This window comes from Culex pipiens, chromosome 1 (genome assembly GCF_016801865.2).
Source record: "Culex pipiens pallens isolate TS chromosome 1, TS_CPP_V2, whole genome shotgun sequence".
NCBI lineage: Eukaryota > Metazoa > Arthropoda > Insecta > Diptera > Culicidae > Culex > Culex pipiens.
Window position 1 is genome coordinate 29,381,040 of NC_068937.1, and position 22,614 is coordinate 29,403,653.

Below are 22,614 nucleotides of genomic sequence, written 5' to 3' on the forward strand. Positions count from 1 at the left end.
CACAGTTTCGTAATACTCCCTGTAGGTGGCGTTGCGAGTGTCCAAAGTTTGCCAAACGTGAGATTCTTATGTGAAATTTAATGCCCAACAACTTTGTAGAAGAGTGCAAGACGATCCGAGTTAACCCCAAAAAGTTATTAGCATTTTAGTGAAGTGGTCTCCAACCGACATGGCCAAAGGGCCTAATCCGGTATTGCCACTAAGGAAAGCAAGCATAAAATTGTAATTTTGGGATATTTTTTGTCAAACAAAGAAAACAAAATCAACAAAGTATGAATTAGACTAAATCGATCCAGCTGAATCCGAATTTAAAGGTTGATAGGCGAAATTTTCAAAGAGACGCAAGACATTCAAGATGGCGGCCAAGATGGCGGCTGTATAGAAAACCCTAAACACAAAGGGTATTATGTGACCTGCAATCGACTACTCAAATTTAACTAATCTTGGGGCTCTAAACACGATTAAGACCACTACAGACTTCCAAACAGACAAGGTTATTCAAACTAAGATGGTGGCCAAGATGGCGGCTGTATAGAAAATCCTATAGATAATGAAATACTAAAATACTAAAATACTAAAATACTAAAATACTAAAATACTAAAATACTAAAATACTAAAATACTAAAATACTAAAATACTAAAATACTAAAATACTAAAATACTAAAATACTAAAATACTAAAATACTAAAATACTAAATACTAAAATACTAAAATACTAAAATACTAAAATACTAAAATACTAAAATACTAAAATACTAAAATACTAAAATACTAAAATACTAAAATACTAAAATACTAAAATACTAAAATACTAAAATACTAAATACTAAAATACTAAAATACTAAAATACTAAAATACTAAAATACTAAAATACTAAAATACTAAAATACTAAAATACTAAAATACTAAAATACTAAAATACTAAAATACTAAAATACTAAAATACTAAAATACTAAAATACTAAAATACTAAAATACTAAAATACTAAAATACTAAAATACTAAAATACTAAAATACTAAAATACTAAAATACTAAAATACTAAAATACTAAAATACTAAAATACTAAAATACTAAAATACTAAAATACTAAAATACTAAAATACTAAAATACTAAAATACTAAAATACAAATCAAAATTCATAATCATAATCATAATCATTTAAATTGTAAATAAATGTTAAGAGGCATAGTCTGGGGCACTAGAAAAAATACTGCATTCTTCTTTTTACTTAAAGTCTAGGAAATGTTAGTAAAAAACACAGCCAAAGCTGACCCCTAAAAAATACATTTTTAAAAACATTGATGAAGTCACTCACAATAATCAAGTACTTCCAACCCACACAGTATTTAAAATTTAAGGGATCTTCTTTCCAATGCTTTTTAAAGATCAAAAATTTGTTGAACAATGGATTTTTGGCGATTTTTTAAATCTAATCCCGTCTAAAGGCGGGGTTGGGTTGTAGAGGGATAACCTTGTCTGTTTGGAAGTTTGTGGTCTTAATCGTGTTCAGAGCCCCAAGATTAGTTAAATTTGAGTAGTCGTTTGCCGGTCACATAATACCCTTTGTGTTTAGCATTTTCTATACAGCCGCCATCTTGGCCGCCATCTTGGTTTGAATAACATTGTCTGTTTGGAAGTCTGTAGTGGTCTTAATCGTGTTCAGAGCCCCAAGATTAGTTAAATTTGAGTAGTCGTTTGCAGGTCACATAATACCCTTTGTGTTTAGCATTTTCTATACAGCCGCCATCTTGGCCGCCATCTTGGTTTGAATAACATTGTCTGTTTGGAAGTCTGTAGTGGTCTTAATCGTGTTTAGAGCCCCAAGATTAGTTAAATTTGAGTAGTCGTTTGAAGGTCGCATAATACCCTTTGTGTTTAGGGTTTTCTATACAGCCGCCATCTTGGCCGCCATCTTGAATGTCTTGCGTCTCTTTGAAACTTTAACAGGATTCCGAGATATCATTTTTTGAAAATAAAATCCGTGTTTTTCGACGCGCCGCGCGCAAAAACCGGAGAATGACGAAATTGGCAAAAAAACAACTTTTTTCACTAAAACTGCGATAACATTAAAATTTCAGCGATGACCTATAGATGTTTGGGTACCAAAATTTTCGTAATTAAAAGACGCAACTTATCGCAGACGAAGTTATCGCAGTTTTAGTGAAAAAAGTTGATTTTTTGCCAATTTCGTCATTCTCCGGTTTTTGCGCGCGGCGCGTCAAAAAACACGGATTTTATTTTCAAAAAATTATATCTCGGAATCCTGTAAATGAACTCCTCCCATTTTTTAGTATGTTATGTAAAAATGTCCGGGGAATCCAATAAAAATATTTCCAGACATAGGCTCTTTGGTCCAGACACCGTCAAAACGGCATTTTAAAGTTTCATACGCCCTTTTCATATGTTAGGCTAGATTTTTGAAACTTCTTACCATTTTTCTTTGAAAGACCGACTTATCACCTTTCATTTGCGTAGAAAGACAATTGAAATCGGTTAAAATGGCGAGGAGTTATGATTTTTCGAAAAAAGTGGTTTTTGCGAAAATCGACGAAAATTGCCATTTTTCAGACCACCCTAACACGGCGTAGGTCACCCTAATGGCCAAACAAAAAAATACGGGTCTAATTATTTCAGCCAGGGAACCCCCAGAAAAAAATTGAGTCCGATCCGAGGACTTTGGTTTTTTCCATGCTGTTTTCGTGGAGAATTGCTGAGTGGCAATACCGGATTAGGCCCTTTGGCCATGTCGGTTGGAGACCACTTCACTAAAATGCTAATAACTTTTTGAGGTTAACTCGGATCGTCTTGCACTCTTCTACAAAGTTGTTGGGCATTAAATTTCACATAAGAATCTCACGTTTGGCAAACTTTGGACACTCGCAACGCCACCTACAGGGAGAATTACGAAACTGTGCCGTTTCTCCATACATTTTGACGATTTTTCCCATACAAACTTCATGCCCGAGTATCAATGGGTTACTGTTGACCGATTCCGCTCAAATTTTGCACAGAGGCTTAGAATACCCTAGGGATCAGTTTTCGGCTTGTGGAGCTGGGGGTCATTTTTCTGGGCACCCTAATATACATCCAATTGAAATGTGGTCAAAGACAAACTTATGGGAAATTGGACGAGCTTTCCGGTAAAAATATTTTCGAAATTCCAAGTTTGGTGCTGATCTGGCCATCCCTCTATTTTTGGCACCGCCCTCCTTTTTGACGATTTTCTAAAAAACTTTTTTTTTTCTTTTAATCATAACTTTGCAACTATTTGAGCAAAAGACTTTCTACAGGTTGCAATTTATAGAAAATTGTCCAAGGAATTCGATAAAAGTAAAAATTTAACCCTTAAATGCCCATTAATATTATATTTTAACGTTTTAAGTATAAAAAATTAGTTTTGACCAATTCCTTATGTTTTTATTTATTTTATCACCATCGTGTTTCCCAGACAATTTTTTATAGTAATCAATGTAGACCTCAAACAAAAATGAACAATTGGCAAGATACAGCGATTTTACTGAAAAAAAGTTTGACATTAAAAGAAAAAAAAAAGTTTTTTAGAAAATCGTCAAAATAAGGGCGGTGCCAAAAAAAGAGGGATGAACAGATCAGCACCAAACTTGGGATTTCTGTTAACTATCGATAGATGAACGCTCCCTCCAAGTTTGGTCCAAATCGGTGGAGGTCGAGTCCAAAAGTGTACTCAGTTGAGATGGAATGACCACAGAGTAACAGAATGTTATTGTTTATTATTATTATTGTTTTTTTTTTTAATTTACAAAAATGTCCAGCGAGGTTCAGCTGGCTGAGGACCACTGCTCTACCGTTTCGTCGACAATGGCCTATCTAGGGACCATCCATAAACCACGTGGACACTTTAGGGGGGGGGGGGGTATGGCGATTGTCCACGCTCCATACAAAAAAGATTTTTTTTGTATGGACAATTGTCCACGAGGGGGGGGGGGGTTGAGATTACCAAAAAAAGTGTCCACGTGGTTTGTGGATGGTCCCCTACAATTCCTTTACTTTGAATATTGTACACTCAACCCCCGGTGGTTGGTCACTTTTTCGTTTGACACTTTTTAGTTTGTACCCCGTTGGTTTGACAAAGTCAAACTAAAAAGTGACGAAATGTCACTTTTTACACGGCGCTCACGCACACTATCAAAACAAACGTTTGGTAGTGTGTGTGAACTCCGTGTAAAAGGGGTGTCAAACTAAAAAGTGACCCCGTTCGTTTGACAACAGTTGGTGTCAAACCATCGGGGTTTGAGTGTACTTAGCTTAGGAATTTGAATCAATGGAAATGAATCTGATCTTCTACAATTCTTCATGTAAACTAATGTCAAAACCATAAACAATGACTTTTATATCCCGCCGTTTGACATGCATGATTTTTAAAACCCGCCAAACAAATCGCAGCAAACTGGTGGTTGCTCAGGGAAAATTTCCTTGTCATAAATTTTATGTTTTCCTTTGAAACGGTGGTGATTTTTCGTTCGCACAGTTGTTCTTAGTTTCTAGATTCTCTAGATGTTTGATTTTTATTGAAGAAAAGGCTTAGTTTCTTTGGATGTAAAACGCGATAAATGGAGATACGTAATTTTGGTTTAATTTATCCTCGCTCATCCGTTTGCACCCCGTTTCATAAGAAAACATAACGACACTTCTGGACAGCGTTCAATAATTTACACGAATATTGGTTTTGGGTTTTTGGTTGTCTGAAAAGCTAAAATTCACTTCAGAAAGCAAATCTTTAACCTCAGATCTGGTTTGCTTAACGCTATTTTTGCTCCAGTAGCAATGCAAAGGAAACGGAAAGAATCTGAATTCCTTCTTTGCTCACTATCTTGTCCGAGACAAAACAATGATTGATGAAAACTTAAAAAGTAGTGTAGATAGATAAAAAAAAACAATATTTGCATTTGTTTTTTTTTTTTTCAATTTGATTTTGGTGGGACCTAGGGTGGGACTGTCGTGATGAAAGTATGAGAACCGGATTCCTAAATTAAATTGGTCACTTGTCATGACTTCGGTGCGATCCGGTCCAGTTTAAAATCAGGACCTAAACAAACCAAACCTGTTTCAAAGGAAAACATAAAATTTTTGACAAGGACATTTTCCCTGAGCAACCACCAGTTTGCTGCGATTTGTTTGGCGGGTTTTAAAAATCATGCATGTCAAACGGCGGGGTTTAAAAGTCATTGTTTATGTTTTTGACATTAGTTTACATGAAGAATAGAGGAGAAAATCAACTCGCGACAAAATTTTGAGGCTAGGAATTTTGACAGGTATGATTTTTATAAAGTATTCGCCTCCTTTTCTCTCCCACAGAAAACTGGGGACAATGTAGCTGTCAAACTAGGCCAAACTGTTAAAGTCACTCACAAAATGAACTTTGAGTGATTTGAGTTCATTTTTGACGTCACGATTTTCTCCTCTATGGAGAAGTAAAGTGCCTAATAGAAAGTGGGGACAAGGCACTCAAAATGCAATACCACTCACAGTTGGTCACTCAAATTTTACCAAGCGTTTAAATAGAAAGTGTTCATTTTTTGACAAATCCTATGGACGAAGGAGAGATTGTAAGCACCTAATGTGTAAGATCTTGGAGGTGCTCAATTTTTTTGACAGAAAATCGCTGGGTTCTCAGTTTCTCGTGTCCCCACTTTCTATTAGGCACTTTATGGAGAAGTAATCAAATTAGAAACTTGACGTATGGTTTGGAACAATTCAAAATCTACGATGACGTTTTCATAGCAAAGGTAAATAAACAACTGCTTAGCAACGTATATCAGCTTTCCTATGTAACTTATCTGTTTGACTTTACTGTGCTGTTCTAAGCTGTAAGTGATTGTAGATAGGCCATAAAGAGTTCATTTTCAGAGCAGGAACATAGCCTTGTCTCAGCAAGAAAGGCAAAAAGTAGAGCGAAATGTAGAACTCTTTAAGATTACGTGGAAGTTATCAGAACTTACTTCTGAGTTTCATGTACTGGGCCTTACCATTTAAGATTGGATTTAGAAACGTGTGGATATGGAGACGCTTGGTTTTTTGAAGTTTTGAAATTTCATACAAATTAATAGTTTGTTGTCAAAAGAAATTTGCAAGTTTTCCTCAACCAAGAAGATGAACCATCAGAGGCAAAAGTTTGCCGCGTCCTTGGACTAATGCGTTTTCTCATCTCGTCTAGTGTGAGCACCACGAAACGAGTAAGTGAGTGAGTCGAGTGAAAGCCAAGAAAGCAAAAGGAATGCTATTGAAGAAATTGCGCTGGAATGTTGTGCGTTTTCTCGGGAGGAAATGCCTTTCGTCTGTGGAAAATGGGTTTTGATGAGTGGGGGGTCGGTATGGGAAGGGCGGAAAACGAGAAGCCGAAGAAGGAAGTTTTAAGATTTCAACGTCGCGATATTGCCTCCTCCTTCTCACTCACTTTTTCTCTCTGGCTCACTCACTCACTCACTCGGAGCGCGGGAGACAAAACGCATTTTGAACTTGGGCTGGGTGTGGAAATCTGAGTGCGGAAAAGTGAGGCAAAACTTCACCGGAAAATGTATGAGTAACGAGGAAAATCGATTCCTCATAATTTAAGCCAGAGAATTGTGTGTAGGCAAATGTGGCAAGGAAATGCTTTCGTGTCTTGTTCGTCGTCCCGGGGAAAAGATTGGCACCGGAGCGGAAACAAACTTATCAACAGCTGAGCAGCAGCAGGAATGTTGAGAGTTGTGAGTTGAGTGTTGTGAGCTCGCACCAAATGGAGACGAATGGTTGATTTACCGGTTGATTGATGCATTTCCCGTGGGGAGGGGATTCTGTGCGGTGGGAAATTCATGCCATTACTTTGTAATGGCATTCCAGGAGTTTCCTGCTTGTGGCGTTGATAAGAGCTTTACAGTAAATTGGGGTAAATTGTAACAAATTTTATGGACTATGTTAAGGTTGTAGATCGAGTATTTCCTCATTGTCTTAAAGATAGTGAATTACTGAGCAGTTCTCTCAGATTTCGGTCATTCGATTTTTTTTTTTGTATTTTTTAATCCGACTGAAACTTTTTTGGTGCCTTCGATATGCCCAAAGAAGCCATTTTGCATCATTAGTTTGTCCATATAATTTTCCATACAAATTTGGCAGCTGTCCATACAAACATGATGCATGAAAATTCAAAAATCTGTATCTTTTGAAGGAATTTTTTGATCGATTTGGCGTCTGCTGCAAAGTTGTAGGTATGGATAAGGACTACAATGAAAAAAAATGATTCACGGTAATTTATTTTTTTTTTTTTGATGATTTTTCATTTAACTTTTTGTCACTAAAACTTGGTTTGCAAAAAAACACTATTTTTTAATTTTTATATTTTTCGATATGTTCTAGGGGACATAAAATGCCAACTTTTCAGATATCTCCAGGTTGTGCAAAAATCAATACTGATTTTTTCAAAAAATCGAATTATTGCTGGCAACAATTTTTCAACTTCATTTTTCGATGTAAAATCAAATTTGCAATCAAAATGTAGTAAATTAGTACACATGTTTGCCCACCTTTGAAAAAAATATTTTTGAAAAGCTGAGAAAATTCTCTATATTTTGCTTTTCTGAACTTTGTTGATACGACCTTTAGCCGCTGAGATATTGCCATGCAGAGCCAGTAGATGTTTTTTGACATATCGAACTATGGGAATTACAGATAACATTTTTCTACCATGGACCATGTACCGGATTTACCGGTTCCAGGTGGCCAAAGTGTCCGGATGGTCTCGGAAAGACTTTTGAGTGATAGCAATCAACTTTTCAGAGCCAGTAGATATTTTTTGACATGTCGCATGACATATTTCTGTGACTTCTAGATTTTGTCGCCCACGGTTGTACTCCGGAACCGGTTCCGGTGGTCCCAGGGCTATGCCATATACGCATAGGAGTATTTGTTTTTGATAATACATCAGCTTTTTCACTAAAACTTTATACTGTTGAAGAAAAATATTAAGTAAACATAAAGTGACCCTACTGGCCAAAACAAAGGTACCCCAAGGGAATCTGCGATAAATCCGGAACAATCCGAAATTCTGACCCAACTCAAAGCTCATTTGAAACTAGACTTAAAAACTGGACATGCTCTGAAAGTTTCATCAAAATTGGTTGAAACCAACCGGAGATATGATTTTTTACACTTTATTTTATTTTATTTTTTTCTAAGAGAGCGTGGCCTTTGGGGTATTAAATTAAAGTTTTTTTATTTAATTTATTAACCCTTTATTTATAATTTTTTTTTTCAGACATGACTAGAAAAAGCTTGAAATTTGTCTTTGAAAATAATTTTTAATTTTTTTTTAATTTTACTAAAGTTAAGAACTTTATGTTTAGTATAAAACATATTATCAAATTAAATATAATATTTTTTCAAATTAAAAATCATAAATTTATGTGAATATAAATTATACAATACCCAGTCTTTGTAAAAATATATTTAATTTAATAGAATATATTTTAAGCGCTAGGTATTTTGCGGATCTGTAAACTAAAATTTTAACAATTTTTGCGAATATTCCAAATTAATAATAACTCGTATTTTAAAATGTTTTTTTACCTTTAATTACTAATTTCTTTAAAAAATGTAAGTTTAAATAAAGTATTGTTTAATTCATTTTTTTTTTCGTACCAGGCGTCTCCATTAGTATAAAAAAAGATATAATTGTATATCCCCGGACAATTTTACATAAAAATCAATGTAGACTTCAAACTAAAATGAACTATTGACGAGATACAGCGATTTTACTGAAAAAAGTTTGATTTTGCGCAGGGAAAATTCAAATCCGAAATAAGTTTCTCACATATAAAAACCGAATTATGCGAGATTCATTCCTTTTTGTTGAAAAGTACACCATGAACTTCCGAGTGCTGCGCAAAATCAAACTTTTTTCAGTAAAATCGCTGTATCTCGCCAATAGTTCATTTTAGTTTGAAGTCTACATTGATTATTATGTAAAATTGTCCGGGGAACACGATGGTGATAAAATAAAACAAATAAAAATATAAACAATTGATCAAAACTGATTTTTTATACTATAAACGTTAAAATATAATATTAGTGGGCGTTTAAGGGTTAAAATTTTATTTTTATCGAATTACTTGAATAATTTTCTATAAAATGCAACCTGTAGAAAGTCGGGACCGTGGTGTAAGGGTAAGCGTGGTTGCCTCTCACCCAGTCGGCCTGGGTTTGATCCCAGAAGGTCCCGGTGGCAAATTTTGAGACGAGATTTGTCTGATCACGCCTTCCGTCGGACAGGGAAGTAAATGTTGGTCCCGGTCTAACCTTAAGGGTTAGGTCGTTAGCTCAGTCCAGGTGTAGGAGTCGTCTCCCTGGGTCCTGCCTCGGTGGAGTCGCTGGTAGGCAGTTGGGCTCACAATCCAAAGGTCGTCAGTTCGAATCCCGGGGTAGATGGAAGCTAAGGTGTAAAAAGAGGTTTGCAATTGCCTCAACAATCAATCCTTCGGACACCTAGTTTCGAGTAGGAATCTCACAATCGAGAACGCCAAGGCAATGCTGTAGAGCGAATAATTTGATTTGATTTGAGAAAGTCTTTTGCTCAAATAGTTGCAAAGTCATGATTAAAAGAAAAAAAAGTTTTTCAGAAAATTGCCAAAAAAGAGGGCGGTGCCAAAAATAGAGGGATGGTCCAATCAGCACCAAACTTGGGATTTCTGTTAACTATCGATAGATAAACGTTCCCTCCAAGTTTGGTCCAAATCGGTGAAGGTCGAGTCCAAAAGTGTACTCAGTTGACCTGGAATGACCCATATATTTTTTTAAAAAAACGCAATTTTCACCGATATAATATTTCAAATCGAACTTATTCTTAATTAGAAAGGAGAAACACAAATTGCTACTAGTTTGTTTGTATACGGGACCATCCACAAACCACATGGACACTTTTTTTGAAAGCGTGAACAATCGAATCATGCTGTTTTGGTGGGGAATTCTGTAGAAATACTACCTGCTCCCGCAGCTATGAAACAAGTCCTAAATCGTGCCCAAATGTCGGCTTTCAACACCTCCAAACCTCTTAAATCGCCAATAATACCGATTTGGACCGCTTTAACGAACCCATCAGCCGCCAAAGTTAGAGCCATAAATTCGCCACACAATGAGTCATTCGTTCGACGTGGCAAACACATAATATTTGTGTATTTCATTTGTTAGCTTTTAACGGATTACAACCGCCAGTGAGTACCCGATTCGATGGCCAGTTTTATGGCGGGTTTTCACGGTTTTCCCTCCCTCATCCGGTTCGGCATTGTTGTCCCGATCCTGGGTTCGCCCTCGCAGGGGAAAAGGGAAGCTTTTCGGTACTAATCTATATAATGCAGTCTTTATGGGTTCCATCAATGCGGGGATGGTGTTAAGAGGAGAGGAAGTTTAGGTTTTTTTCGCAGCCTCAATCAGGTCGAATTCTTTATTGATCTTGGGAAGTGCAGATCGGTGTGTATATTGTCACGGGTTACGGCAGCTGACCCATTATGGATTTTTATGGCACACCAGTTGACAGAGTTGGGGGAAAAGGTGACTCAGGTGGTTAGATTTTGATATCCTGATGAAATTCTTCAAATAATAACAAAAATCATAATTATGGCAAACCACCCGCCATTATGGCAACTTTGACAGTTGCCCCAAATGCAAGCACTCGAACCAATTTCCCACCAGCGCATTCCACTATAGTGTCGGATCGAACCACAACCAATCAACCCACCGTCTATTTACGTGTTGGCTCGGTTGATGGTTCGGCCTGAGGGCCTGACAGCAACCATTAGAGAGTGCTGATGCGCCAGCTGGGACGCCAGCGGATGGCAACTAGTGGCAATTGCATGCAACCCACCGCCCCCCTCTATAGTGTGGCGAACCGAACTAAAGTGCTCTCCGCGGTGGGAGGGGGAAAAGTGGCAATTTTGGAATTTACGAGCAACCGTCGCAATTTTTCATTTGGGTTTCGGTGAGTCTATTTTTCCACTGTGGGTTGTGGGAAAAGGGGAGGAAAATTAAAACGACTGGAACTATACAAGCTACAAGTTAGAAGTCGGTGGTAATATTGGGTGCGGGCACGAACCATGAGCGATAAATTTAAGGCATTTTTATTTCAATGAAAAAATGTCGAAAATATAAGTTTTATGAAAGAGATTGTTTGAATTTTTTGGAATTCAATATTAACAGACCACATCAACCAGTGCTTTTTGCACTAAGATTTGTGTTACAGATATTTTAGTACCTTCAAAACTATGGGAACTAAAATTGTATTTTTATATTTGTCTCCTAAAATACTGTCTCCAGAATAATTTACAACATAATTGGACTTTTTTTACAATCAAAATGTTGCATGATTGGGTCAATTGAACAATTTTGGAATATGAAGACGACAACTTCCTTGATTGCTATTGCTATCGGTAAAAAGAATTTTTGAAATCGTCTAAGTTTTAAAAAAAATCAAATTTTCTTAGTTGTCTAAATTTTTTGAATTTTCTGAATTTTCTGAATTTCCTGAATTTTCTGATTTTTTTTTATTTTTTTGAAGATTCTGTTTTTTCTGAACTTTTCTGAATTTTGTTAATTTTCTTATTTTTGTTGATTTTCTGATTTTTTGAACCATCTAAATTTTAAATTTTCCGATTTGCTTGATTTTTTTGAATTTTCTGTATTTTTTAATTTTTTAAAAGAATTTTAACAATTTTTAAAAATTTTAGAATCTTAAATTTATTAAGAATTTAAAATTTTTTAAGAATTTAAGAATTTTAAGAACTTTAAGAACTATAAGAATTATAAGAATTTTAAGAATTTTAAGATTATTAATAAGAATGGTGTCCCAATTTAATTAACGTTTGTTCATGAATTTTCGAATGGTTTTTTTTATGGGTAAGGCATGAAGCGCTATCAGAAATCAATCATTTGCCATATATTTTTATTAAATTCTAGACGCCAAAACTTGAAGCCCCAAGGGGTCCAAAAAAATAAAATGGAACTAATTTCTAATCAAATTTGATAATTTCTGAAACTTCTCAAAAATAATCTACAATAAGGTAAACCCATAACAGAGTTACAGTACAGTTACATACACTAATTTGGTTGCTCTGTTTTTTTTTACGGGACTAAAAAAAATCCAAATAGGGTATTTGTCCCTATTTTGGGCCTACTAAGCAGATCGCACTTTTAATTTGATGCATTCTCAAAGGATGCTATAGGCAGGCTAGTTTGTTATACATGAATAAGTTTGTTTTTTTAATGTTTTAGTTCGTACATTATCAACATTTTGATAAAAATACCTTAAATCGCTGCAAAAGCACGAATAACTAAATCACTTTTTGCCCCTATTTTGGGGATATTGCTCCTAGCATACGACCTTCTTTGTGCATATTTTCGGCCTACCTTCTGATTGGTTGAAATCTCGAAGCACGTGGCGATTTTTTTTGACGTACGGTTCAGCCCCAGCTCGTACAGTTCAGCTCCAAAAAGTACGGTCACCAAACAGGCTAAATCGTTGTGCTGTTACAAGCCACAAATCAACATCAGAATGATGGATTTAACTAGTAGCAGTAAAATTACGTGCATAAATTGCACGAGCATAATAGATTTCATTAATTTATGAGCTTTAAAGATAATTAAATATTTGTTGCGCAGCCAATTATTTAACCCGTACTACGCGAGTAAGGACTTTGAGATGTGAAAGGCGCACACACACTGTCACAGTTTGTAGAAGTGTCAAATGGACTAAAAATACAGGCATCGTCTACAAAATTAAGATAGTAACTTTGATTAAGAATATAATTGATTAGTGTCAGTTTAGTGATTGTTTTTTGAAACGGAATAATGCTAACCGCTAATAAAAAGCTATTGTTGGTGTTTTGAGATTTGGGGGAAGGCTCTCATTCGTGTGCCGAGTGATGAAAGCCGTGACGCTGAGTGTCAATTAGCGGTAAGCAATAGTGGTGAAAATTTTGGACCTAATGAGCCACAAGTAATTTTCCACGGAAAATTTTACGAGTTATATGTTTATTCCGTCTTTTCCTATTTAAAAAGAAATAGTGAATAATTTTTGCCCACCAAACTGAAGCTAATGATAGCAAGTATCATTCCCAAGTGGCAGTTTCCTGCAAATTGACGGTGGAATGCACAATTTCGTGAAATTAAGTTTGGTAGGCTTAATATAGGTACTAGACCCAAAATAGGGACAAATAACCTATAAAAAAAACATGGCTGAAACCGCTGTCCCTATTCGCCCCAGATGACGGCGAGGAAATCTTTATCATAAGATTGGATTTTCAGATCGATTTGATGCATTTGGATAATGTTGAAGGCAAAGGTCCTGATTGCTCCAAAACGACTCATTCACTCGCGACCACAAATTAAAAGCGGCAAAAACTGCTCTGACCGTTTCCTACCGTTTGTCGCTTCCACACCAATCGTTACAGAATACTCTCTCTTTGCTCTCCCTCTCACTTCAATCGGGTAGTACAGCGAATGGTTCAGAGAGACCGATTGCGTAATGTCGCTCAGTCGCTGAGTCGAAATAGTTTGTAATCGGCTTTGTTTTTCTCAGTTATTAAACTGCTTTAAATCTATGTTATTAAAAATGTTTTGCAATTTTGTTGAGAACCCGACTTCAAAGACACATTTACAAGCAATTTCCATCATGCCACATACAAAATTACGCCAAAAGAGCGTCGAGCTTGTTGTTAGATTCTCTCCTCTCTGAATGTATTCGTGTGCGACTCGGGTCGACGGACGGAGTGGGCAAAGAAATTCACGAAGTATTTGTGTCGCTGGGAGAAGCCAGAGAACCTGAGAGAGAAGCGTCACTCAGTGCAGCGCTTGGATTACTTGTCAAAATTGAGTTCCTTCGTTTAAAAGCACATTAGCGGGAAAGAGACGGGAGAGCAAGTTTTGTTGTGTTTGAGTGCCATGTCATTTCTCTTTGACGTGAAGACTTCCATCATTGTCATGATTTTTCGTTCAATGATATAAATTTTGCGTCGTTTTCAATATTTTGACAAAATTCCTTCAACAAGTTGTTTAGAATAGTTCCCTACACATGCTGATTCCTTTTGGTAACGATTATCCCATTCGTTGTAAAGTTATGGAAATCGTCATTAATCAATGATTGCCAACTAGTACGTCAATGACTGTGCCACAAAATTATATAAATTTTGAAGCACAATTGATTTGGATCAAAAATTCATTCAGTGGCATCAAGATGGCAACAACCGGCACATGCTGATTCCTTTTGGTGTTGAAATTCGTTAAATTGAATTTAATACAGAATATTTTATGGTGATGATCAAATTTCTTCGAAAATGATCAACGGCTTCACCTTAAAGGTTCTCTAGGAGAAGCGATTGAGCTAGTCGCTGGCACCTTGAGTGTAGTGTTCACTCGCGACTGGTTGCGAGTTCCAGTCGGCAAAGATTCGCTCGGCGCTGAGTGAGTGATTTCTGAACTGTGAACCGAAATCAGGACCCTTGGTTGGAGGTATTGATCAGAACTTCTATATTTTGAAATTTATATTAACAAAATTGTTTAAAAAAAACTTCTGAGCAATTCTCTACCAAAACCGGAAATGGATTTTATTTGTATTTTTTGATTTGGTTCAAACTTTGTGGGGGCCTTCCCTATGACCAAATAAACTATTTTGTGTGATTGGTTCATCCATACAAGTCTCCTTACAATTTTGGCTGCTGTCCATACAAACATTGTATGGAAATATTCAAACAGCTGTAATTTTTGAGTGATTTTTCTGATCAATTTGGTGTCTTCGGCAAAGTTGTGGGTATTGTTGAGAACTTTTGAGAAAAAATAGGTACACGGAAAAAAATTGCAGATTTTTTAATCAATTTTTTTCACTAAAACTCAATTTCCCAAAATACGTATTTTTTATTTTCGAGATTTTTTTGATATGTTTAAGGGGACAAAAATCTGCAACTTTTGAGCCTTGGAGAAACATGGTCAAAAAATCTGCCGTCGAGTTATCAATTTTTGAAAAATCAGTGATTTTTGGGAAAAATCGAAGTTTAATGCAAAAACAAGTTTGACATTATTTTTTAATGCAAAATTGAATTTGCAATCGAAAAGTACTTAACAGATTTTTTGATAAAGGGCTCCATTTTCAAGATATAGCCACCGAAAGATTGATTTTAGCGAAATATTTGCAGTTTTTCAATTTTTAAAAATAGTGACCATGAGTGACCGCTTCTAAAAATATATTTTTGAGAAGTTCAGAAAATTTGCTATAAAATTGTCTAAGAGACATTGAAGATTGGACCTCGGGTTGCTGAGATAGAGCTGCTTTAAGAAAAAGAAACACGAAAATTGAAGTTTTCTTAATCTCACCAAAAAAACCCACCATTTTCTAATGACCATATCTCGGCAAATAATTGTCCAATTTTCAATGTTAATACAAGAACAATTCGTGAAATTTTCCGATCTTTTCGAAAAAAATATTATGAATTTTTTTAAATCAAGACACACATTTTTAAAGGGCCAAACATTGAATATTACGCCCATTTAAAATGCTAGTCTTGATTTAAAAAATTTCATAATATTTTTTTTCGAAAAGATCGGAAAATTTCACGAATTTTTCTTGTTTTAACATTGATAATCGGATTTTTCTTAAAGCGGCTCTATCTCAGCAACCCGAGGTCCAATCTTCAATGTCTCTTAGACAATTTTATAGCAAATTTTCTGAACTTCTCAAAAAAATATATTTAGAAATGATCACTTATGGTCACTATTTTTAAAAATTGAAAAACTGCAAATATTTCGCTAAAATCAAACTTTCGGTGGCTATATCTTGAAAACGAAGCCCTTTATCAAAAAATCTGTAAAGTACTTTTCGATTGCAAATTCAATGTTGCATTAAAAAATAATGTCAAACTTGTTTTTGCATGAAACTTCATTTTTTTCGAAAAATCACTGTTTTTTTCAAAAATTCATAACTCGGCGGCAGATTTTTTGACCATGTTTCTCTATGGCTCAAAAATTTCGGATTTTTGTCCTCTAAAACATATCAAAAAATCTCGAAAATCAAAAAAATCGTATTTTTGGAAATTTAGTTTTAGTGAAAAAAAAGTTGAGTAAAGAATCTGCAATTTTTTTTCCGTGTACCTATTTTTTTCTCAAAAGTCCTCAACAATACCTACAACTTTGCCGAAGATACCAAATTGATCAGAAAATTCACTCAAAAGTTACAGCTGTTTGAATATTTACATACCATTTTTGTATGGACAGCAGCCAAAATTGTATGGAGACTTGTATGGGTGAACCAATGACGCAAAATAGTTTATTAGGTCATATGGAAGGCCCCCACAAAGTTCAAATAAAAAAAAATGGTCGAAATCGACCGATATCGTAGAGAGTTAAACTTAACTTAAACTTTAATTCTCATAATAAGCATTTTTTTATTTGGAAGATTATGCAATAATAAAATTGCAATCGTTTTTTTTTTGTATAACTTTTTGAGGAAGTGCACTGTTGAAAAGCTATAGGCATTTTTAACTGAAACTTTAAAAAAATAGTCAAAAATTATTGAGTGTTGAGTTTTAGCATAAATAGTTTAAAGGCCTAAACCGAAATCAAAATAATCAAAAAGCTATCTTTTCACACCAAGTTCAACGCAACAAAAGATCCAAATAATATCATCACCACAAAGCCAAATCAACAAGTACCTACGCCAGACTTGATTTGATTTATTATGGAGTGAAAAATATTTTCATTGAGAAATCCACAAAAAGAAGATGACACGCAAAACAAAAGAAACGAAGCTTGCGCGCACCGGAAGTGTTGCCAGCCTTTATTGCGTTTTGTGACAAAAAAAAAATTGTTTCACATTTTTCTTCAACGAGAAAACGGAAGCCAACTGATGCAACAATAATGCCATAAGCCGATTTGTCACGCACGGAAATGTCACATCAACCATTATGGCGTCCGGTTGAAACAGTGGAAACGTCAAATTTTATAGCATATTTTGACAGCTCACGATTTCTGCGCCCGCTTTCGTCACCTCAAGCTTTCCGTGCAAAACTTCAACGAGCGAAACAATAAAATAAAGAAAAATCGCCTTTTTGCTGAGTCGAATTTTCCTCTAAAAGACTTTGGCCGGTATCTCGAAGCTATCACGTTTCGGTGGAAGAACCAAACAATGAAGAAACAAAAAGGAGGCTGACAAGCGCGCGGTCCGGCCACTTTTATTAGCATTTCTTGGCCAAGTTTTTCTGCCTTTTTCAAATAAAGAATAGAAAGAGGAAAAAAATGCGAGCCATGTTTTATTTCTTCATTTTTTTCTGTTTTTTTTTTTTGGTCCAGCAAGCTCCTGATGGCGGCGAGGATTTCCGTTCATTTCCTTCTGGGAGAAGAATGTTTCGAAGAAGAAGAAGAAGAGGGGGGAAAAAGCTTCAAACGCAGATTTGATGTGTTTGTTGGGGAAAAGGACAAAAAAAGAACAAAAACCAGCTAAACTCAAGCTAAGAGGAAAGCAAGGTACAAAGGGAGGGGGGGACTCTTCTCAACCTTCTTTTTATGGCTCTGAAAATTAGAGAAATCGTTGGGGCCGTTTGGGGAGGGTCAATTGGGGAAATGACCTGATGCTGGAATGGGTGCTGGTGGGATTTGGGGGGGGGGGGTGCAATGGGGAGGGTAAATTAGAGTCTCGGACAGATTGACCGGGTGAAAAATGGCCGCCCTTGGAGTGTGAGAGAGGGATGATTTATCGACTGGCTGTGGCGCCAACAGCGGCCGGAACCTGTGGAATATTTCTTCCTATTTTTTTTTTGGAAAAAAGGATAAAATCTGGTTAGCTGCTGTGAGGATACTAAGTTGATCGCTTAAGTTATTTATGACCGGAAATTGTTGGTATTCATTACAAAGAAAAACTAGGCATGTGAATTTTAAAACATTTACACTATTTTTTTAAACGTCTAAAACACAATAAACAGAAAAACATATTTCTTTACATTTGTTTCTTGTTTCTTGTTTCTTGTTTCTTGTTTCTTGTTTCTTGTTTCTTGTTTCTTGTTTCTTGTTTCTTGTTTCTTGTTTCTTGTTTCTTGTTTCTTGTTTCTTGTTTCTTGTTTCTTGTTTCTTGTTTCTTGTTTCTTGTTTCTTGTTTCTTGTTTCTTGTTTCTTGTTTCTTGTTTCTTGTTTCTTGTTTCTTGTTTCTTGTTTCTTGTTTCTTGTTTCTTGTTTCTTGTTTCTTGTTTCTTGTTTCTTGTTTCTTGTTTCTTGTTTCTTGTTTCTTGTTTCTTGTTTCTTGTTTCTTGTTTCTTGTTTCTTGTTTCTTGTTTCTTGTTTCTTGTTTCTTGTTTCTTGTTTCTTGTTTCTTGTTTCTTGTTTCTTGTTTCTTGTTTCTTGTTTCTTGTTTCTTGTTTCTTGTTTCTTGTTTCTTGTTTCTTGTTTCTTGTTTCTTGTTTCTTGTTCCTTGTTTCTTGTTTCTTGTTTCTTGTTTCTTGTTTCTTGTTTCTTGTTTCTTGTTTCTTGTTTCTTGTTTCTTGTTTCTTGTTTCTTGTTTCTTGTTTCTTGTTTCTTGTTTCTTGTTTCTTGTTTCTTGTTTCTTGTTTCTTGTTTCTTGTTTCTTGTTTCTTGTTTCTTGTTTCTTGTTTCTTGTTTCTTGTTTCTTGTTTCTTGTTTCTTGTTTCTTGTTTCTTGTTTCTTGTTTCTTGTTTCTTGTTTCTTGTTTCTTGTTTCTTGTTTCTTGTTTCTTGTTTCTTGTTTCTTGTTTCTTGTTTCTTGTTTCTTGTTTCTTGTTTCTTGTTTCTTGTTTCTTGTTTCTTGTTTCTTGTTTCTTGTTTCTTGTTTCTTGTTTCTTGTTTCTTGTTTCTTGTTTCTTGTTTCTTGTTTCTTGTTTCTTGTTTCTTGTTTCTTGTTTCTTGTTTCTTGTTTCTTGTTTCTTGTTTCTTGTTTCTTGTTTCTTGTTTCTTGTTTCTTGTTTCTTGTTTCTTGTTTCTTGTTTCTTGTTTCTTGTTTCTTGTTTCTTGTTTCTTGTTTCTTGTTTCTTGTTTCTTGTTTCTTGTTTCTTGTTTCTTGTTTCTTGTTTCTTGTTTCTTGTTTCTTGTTTCTTGTTTCTTGTTTCTTGTTTCTTGTTTCTTGTTTCTTGTTTCTTGTTTCTTGTTTCTTGTTTCTTGTTTCTTGTTTCTTGTTTCTTGTTTCTTGTTTCTTGTTTCTTGTTTCTTGTTTCTTGTTTCTTGTTTCTTGTTTCTTGTTTCTTGTTTCTTGTTTCTTGTTTCTTGTTTCTTGTTTCTTGTTTCTTGTTTCTTGTTTCTTGTTTCTTGTTTCTTGTTTCTTGTTTCTTGTTTCTTGTTTCTTGTTTCTTGTTTCTTGTTTCTTGTTTCTTGTTTCTTGTTTCTTGTTTCTTGTTTCTTGTTTCTTGTTTCTTGTTTCTTGTTTCTTGTTTCTTGTTTCTTGTTTCTTGTTTCTTGTTTTCAAACAAGTCCTCAGTTTTTAGTTTTTAGTTTTTAGTTTTTAGTTTTTAGTTTTTAGTTTTTAGTTTTTAGTTTTTAGTTTTTAGTTTTTAGTTTTTAGTTTTTAGTTTTTAGTTTTTAGTTTTTAGTTTTTAGTTTTTAGTTTTTAGTTTTTAGTTTTTAGTTTTTAGTTTTTAGTTTTTAGTTTTTAGTTTTTAGTTTTTAGTTTTTAGTTTTTAGTTTTTAGTTTTTAGTTTTTAGTTTTTAGTTTTTAGTTTTTAGTTTTTAGTTTTTAGTTTTTAGTTTTTAGTTTTTAGTTTTTAGTTTTTAGTTTTTAGTTTTTAGTTTTTAGTTTTTAGTTTTTAGTTTTTAGTTTTTAGTTTTTAGTTTTTAGTTTTTAGTTTTTAGTTTTTAGTTTTTAGTTTTTAGTTTTTAGTTTTTAGTTTTTAGTTTTTAGTTTTTAGTTTTTAGTTTTTAGTTTTTAGTTTTTAGTTTTTAGTTTTTAGTTTTTAGTTTTTAGTTTTTAGTTTTTAGTTTTTAGTTTTTAGTTTTTAGTTTTTAGTTTTTAGTTTTAGTTTTTAGTTTTTAGTTTTTAGTTTTTAGTTTTTAGTTTTTAGTTTTTAGTTTTTAGTTTTTAGTTTTTAGTTTTTAGTTTTTAGTTTTTAGTTTTTAGTTTTAGTTTTTAGTTTTTAGTTTTTAGTTTTTAGTTTTGAGTTTTGAGTTTTTAGTTTTTAGTTTTTAGTTTTTAGTTTTTAGTTTTTAGTTTTTAGTTTTTAGTTTTTAGTTTTTAGTTTTTAGTTTTTAGTTTTTAGTTTTTAGTTTTTAGTTTTTAGTTTTTAGTTTTTAGTTTTTAGTTTTTAGTTTTTAGTTTTTTTTTTTGGATTTAATTTGAAGATTTAATTTGATCAACGCCTTTTCACTCAATGCCAAAAGGCGATTAATTCATTCTTTTCACACTTTTCTAACCCTCAAGAACTTTCCCCACTCCCTTTCCAACAGCATTGCAATTACCGCGCGTCAGCGTCGTTTAATTATACACAGAGAAGCGGCGCTCTAATACCCCTTTTTCTCACCTGGGTCCCATTAAGGGTGGAGGGCAAAACCTTCACTCATCGAACGCCGGAAGAACGATCCTAACCCTACACACTTAACTTAAATTAGTCAAGTTTCATCTGAAAAATTTTCGTCAAACCTATTTTTTGTTAATTTTTATTGAAACTAAACAAAATGTGACAGCTCTAAAACAAAAATATTTAATTTTAAATAATTTGATTCTTTAAGAAAATCAACTAGTTTCGAATCAGTGTGTAGATTTTCGTGCAGAGTCTGCTCTCGCTGCCAATTTCAATTAGCTGACATTTTATTCTTCACTGTTGCTGACCCAATTCTCGTTTTTTTTTTAATTTCAGTTTCATCGCTCGGTCCTCACTTTTAAGGCAAGATGTTTCTGACCCAACTGGCAACCCGGACCACCGGAGCCGGGTCCCGGGCAGCCGCCCTCGGACTTTTCGGCACCGCCGTGGTCGCCATGAATCTTCTCTCGACGTCCAGGTTAGTATCTTTTAGGGGGGGAGGGGAAGTGTCGTGATGAATTCTCTGAAAATTTGCCAGTTTGTAAAATTGAATCAATAAAAAAAAATCAGTTTCAGTTCAGTTTCAGTTCAGTTTCAGTTCAGTTTCAGTTCAGTTTCAGTTCAGTTTCAGTTCAGTTTCATTTCAGTTTCAGTTCAGTTTCAGTTCAGTTTCAGTTCAGTTTCAGTTCAGTTTCAGTTCAGTTTCAGTTCAGTTTCAGTTCAGTTTCAGTTCAGTTTCAGTTCAGTTTCAGTTCAGTTTCAGTTCAGTTTCAGTTCAGTTTCAGTTCAGTTTCAGTTCAGTTTCAGTTCAGTTTCATTTCAGTTTCAGTTCAGTTTCAGTTCAGTTTCAGTTCAGTTTCAGTTCAGTTTCAGTTCAGTTTCAGTTCAGTTTCAGTTCAGTTTCGGTTCAGTTTCGGTTCAGTTTCAGTTCAGTTTCAGTTCAGTTTCAGTTCAGTTTCAGTTCAGTTTCAGTTCAGTTTCAGTTCAGTTTCAGTTCAGTTCGGTTTCAGTTCGGTTTCAGTTCAGTTTATTCTTCACGATTCCTCAGAGAATTTATCTCATAAACTATTAAAATCATTCTGAGAAGGAAATGCTTCGAAACGAGCCAAAAACAAAAATTGAAAAGCCATTAAACGAAATTTCACAGTTAATGACCAAAGAGGGCTCAATAATAAGAATGAACCGGCCCGGAGACGACACGGTGGACGTGATGCACTTTGAGGGCACGTTCTAGTGTGGGTCGTCACGACCGGGGAACACACAAGAGCCGGAGGTCCAAGTTGTAGGTGAAGGTTTTCGTGATGGCAAACGAAATTACAATTTCGGAAGCAATTTGACACGGTATGATTGGATTCGATTTGAAAGACTGGATGAGGAGAAATTAGTATTTGAAATAGTTGACACTGAACTGAAATTGTGACTGAAATTTTGACAGTAATTTTGAAAGAAATTCCCGATCAGACGGTAATAACTAAATTCATGCCATTTCAATAACAAATAATGTTAAAATAACAGAAAATGTTAAGGATTCTTCTTGAAAAATCATTTTTTGCATAAGAGTTTAATAACAGTTAATGTTATCATAACAAAATTTGTTATTGGTCTGATATTAATTGAAAGCCAAAACAACTTGGGAATAACTGTGGTTTGGTTGAGCGTTTTAGCAGAATGCATTACTGTGAATACAAAGAGACGAGTTGTTCCTTTTAATTCCGCTATATATTTTAATATCTTGACAGATACGTATTTCGTCTACTACTTGCAGACTTCATCAGTGTTCTGTTCTCGACTGAAGGTTCATCGCTGGTGTATCCATATTTGTAGTTACTGTAGGTACTACCTCCTCGTTCTTCTTTTGTGCCTGTATAGGTAACAGCTTAAACAGCCACGTTGAGCCGTTACCTGAATCCTTGTTGAGTAAACGTTTGTTGCCTGCCTTGAAGATTTCCAAACTTTCAGCGACAGCCAGCTTCGATGGGTTAGTGATGTGTCTTAAGATGACCGCGTCGCTAGCTGTGATGTTATGTTTTTCCTCGATGATGTGTTCGGTTACTGCTGACTTGAAATGGGGGACAAATCCTTTCCGTTTTTCCTCCATGGCAATTTT

General features: G+C 34.8%; 1 protein-coding gene across 1 annotated transcript in view; it reads left to right on the forward strand.

Annotated features, from left to right (window-relative positions):
• LOC120431593 (uncharacterized) overlaps positions 1–22,614 on the forward strand; it is a 36,022-nt gene that overhangs the window by 6,058 nt on the left and 7,350 nt on the right. The window contains exon 2 of the mRNA XM_039596699.2: positions 20,844–20,985. Within this exon, the coding sequence (XP_039452633.1) occupies positions 20,876–20,985 (110 nt within the window). The 5' untranslated portion in view covers positions 20,844–20,875. The remainder of the gene's footprint in view (positions 1–20,843; positions 20,986–22,614) is intronic.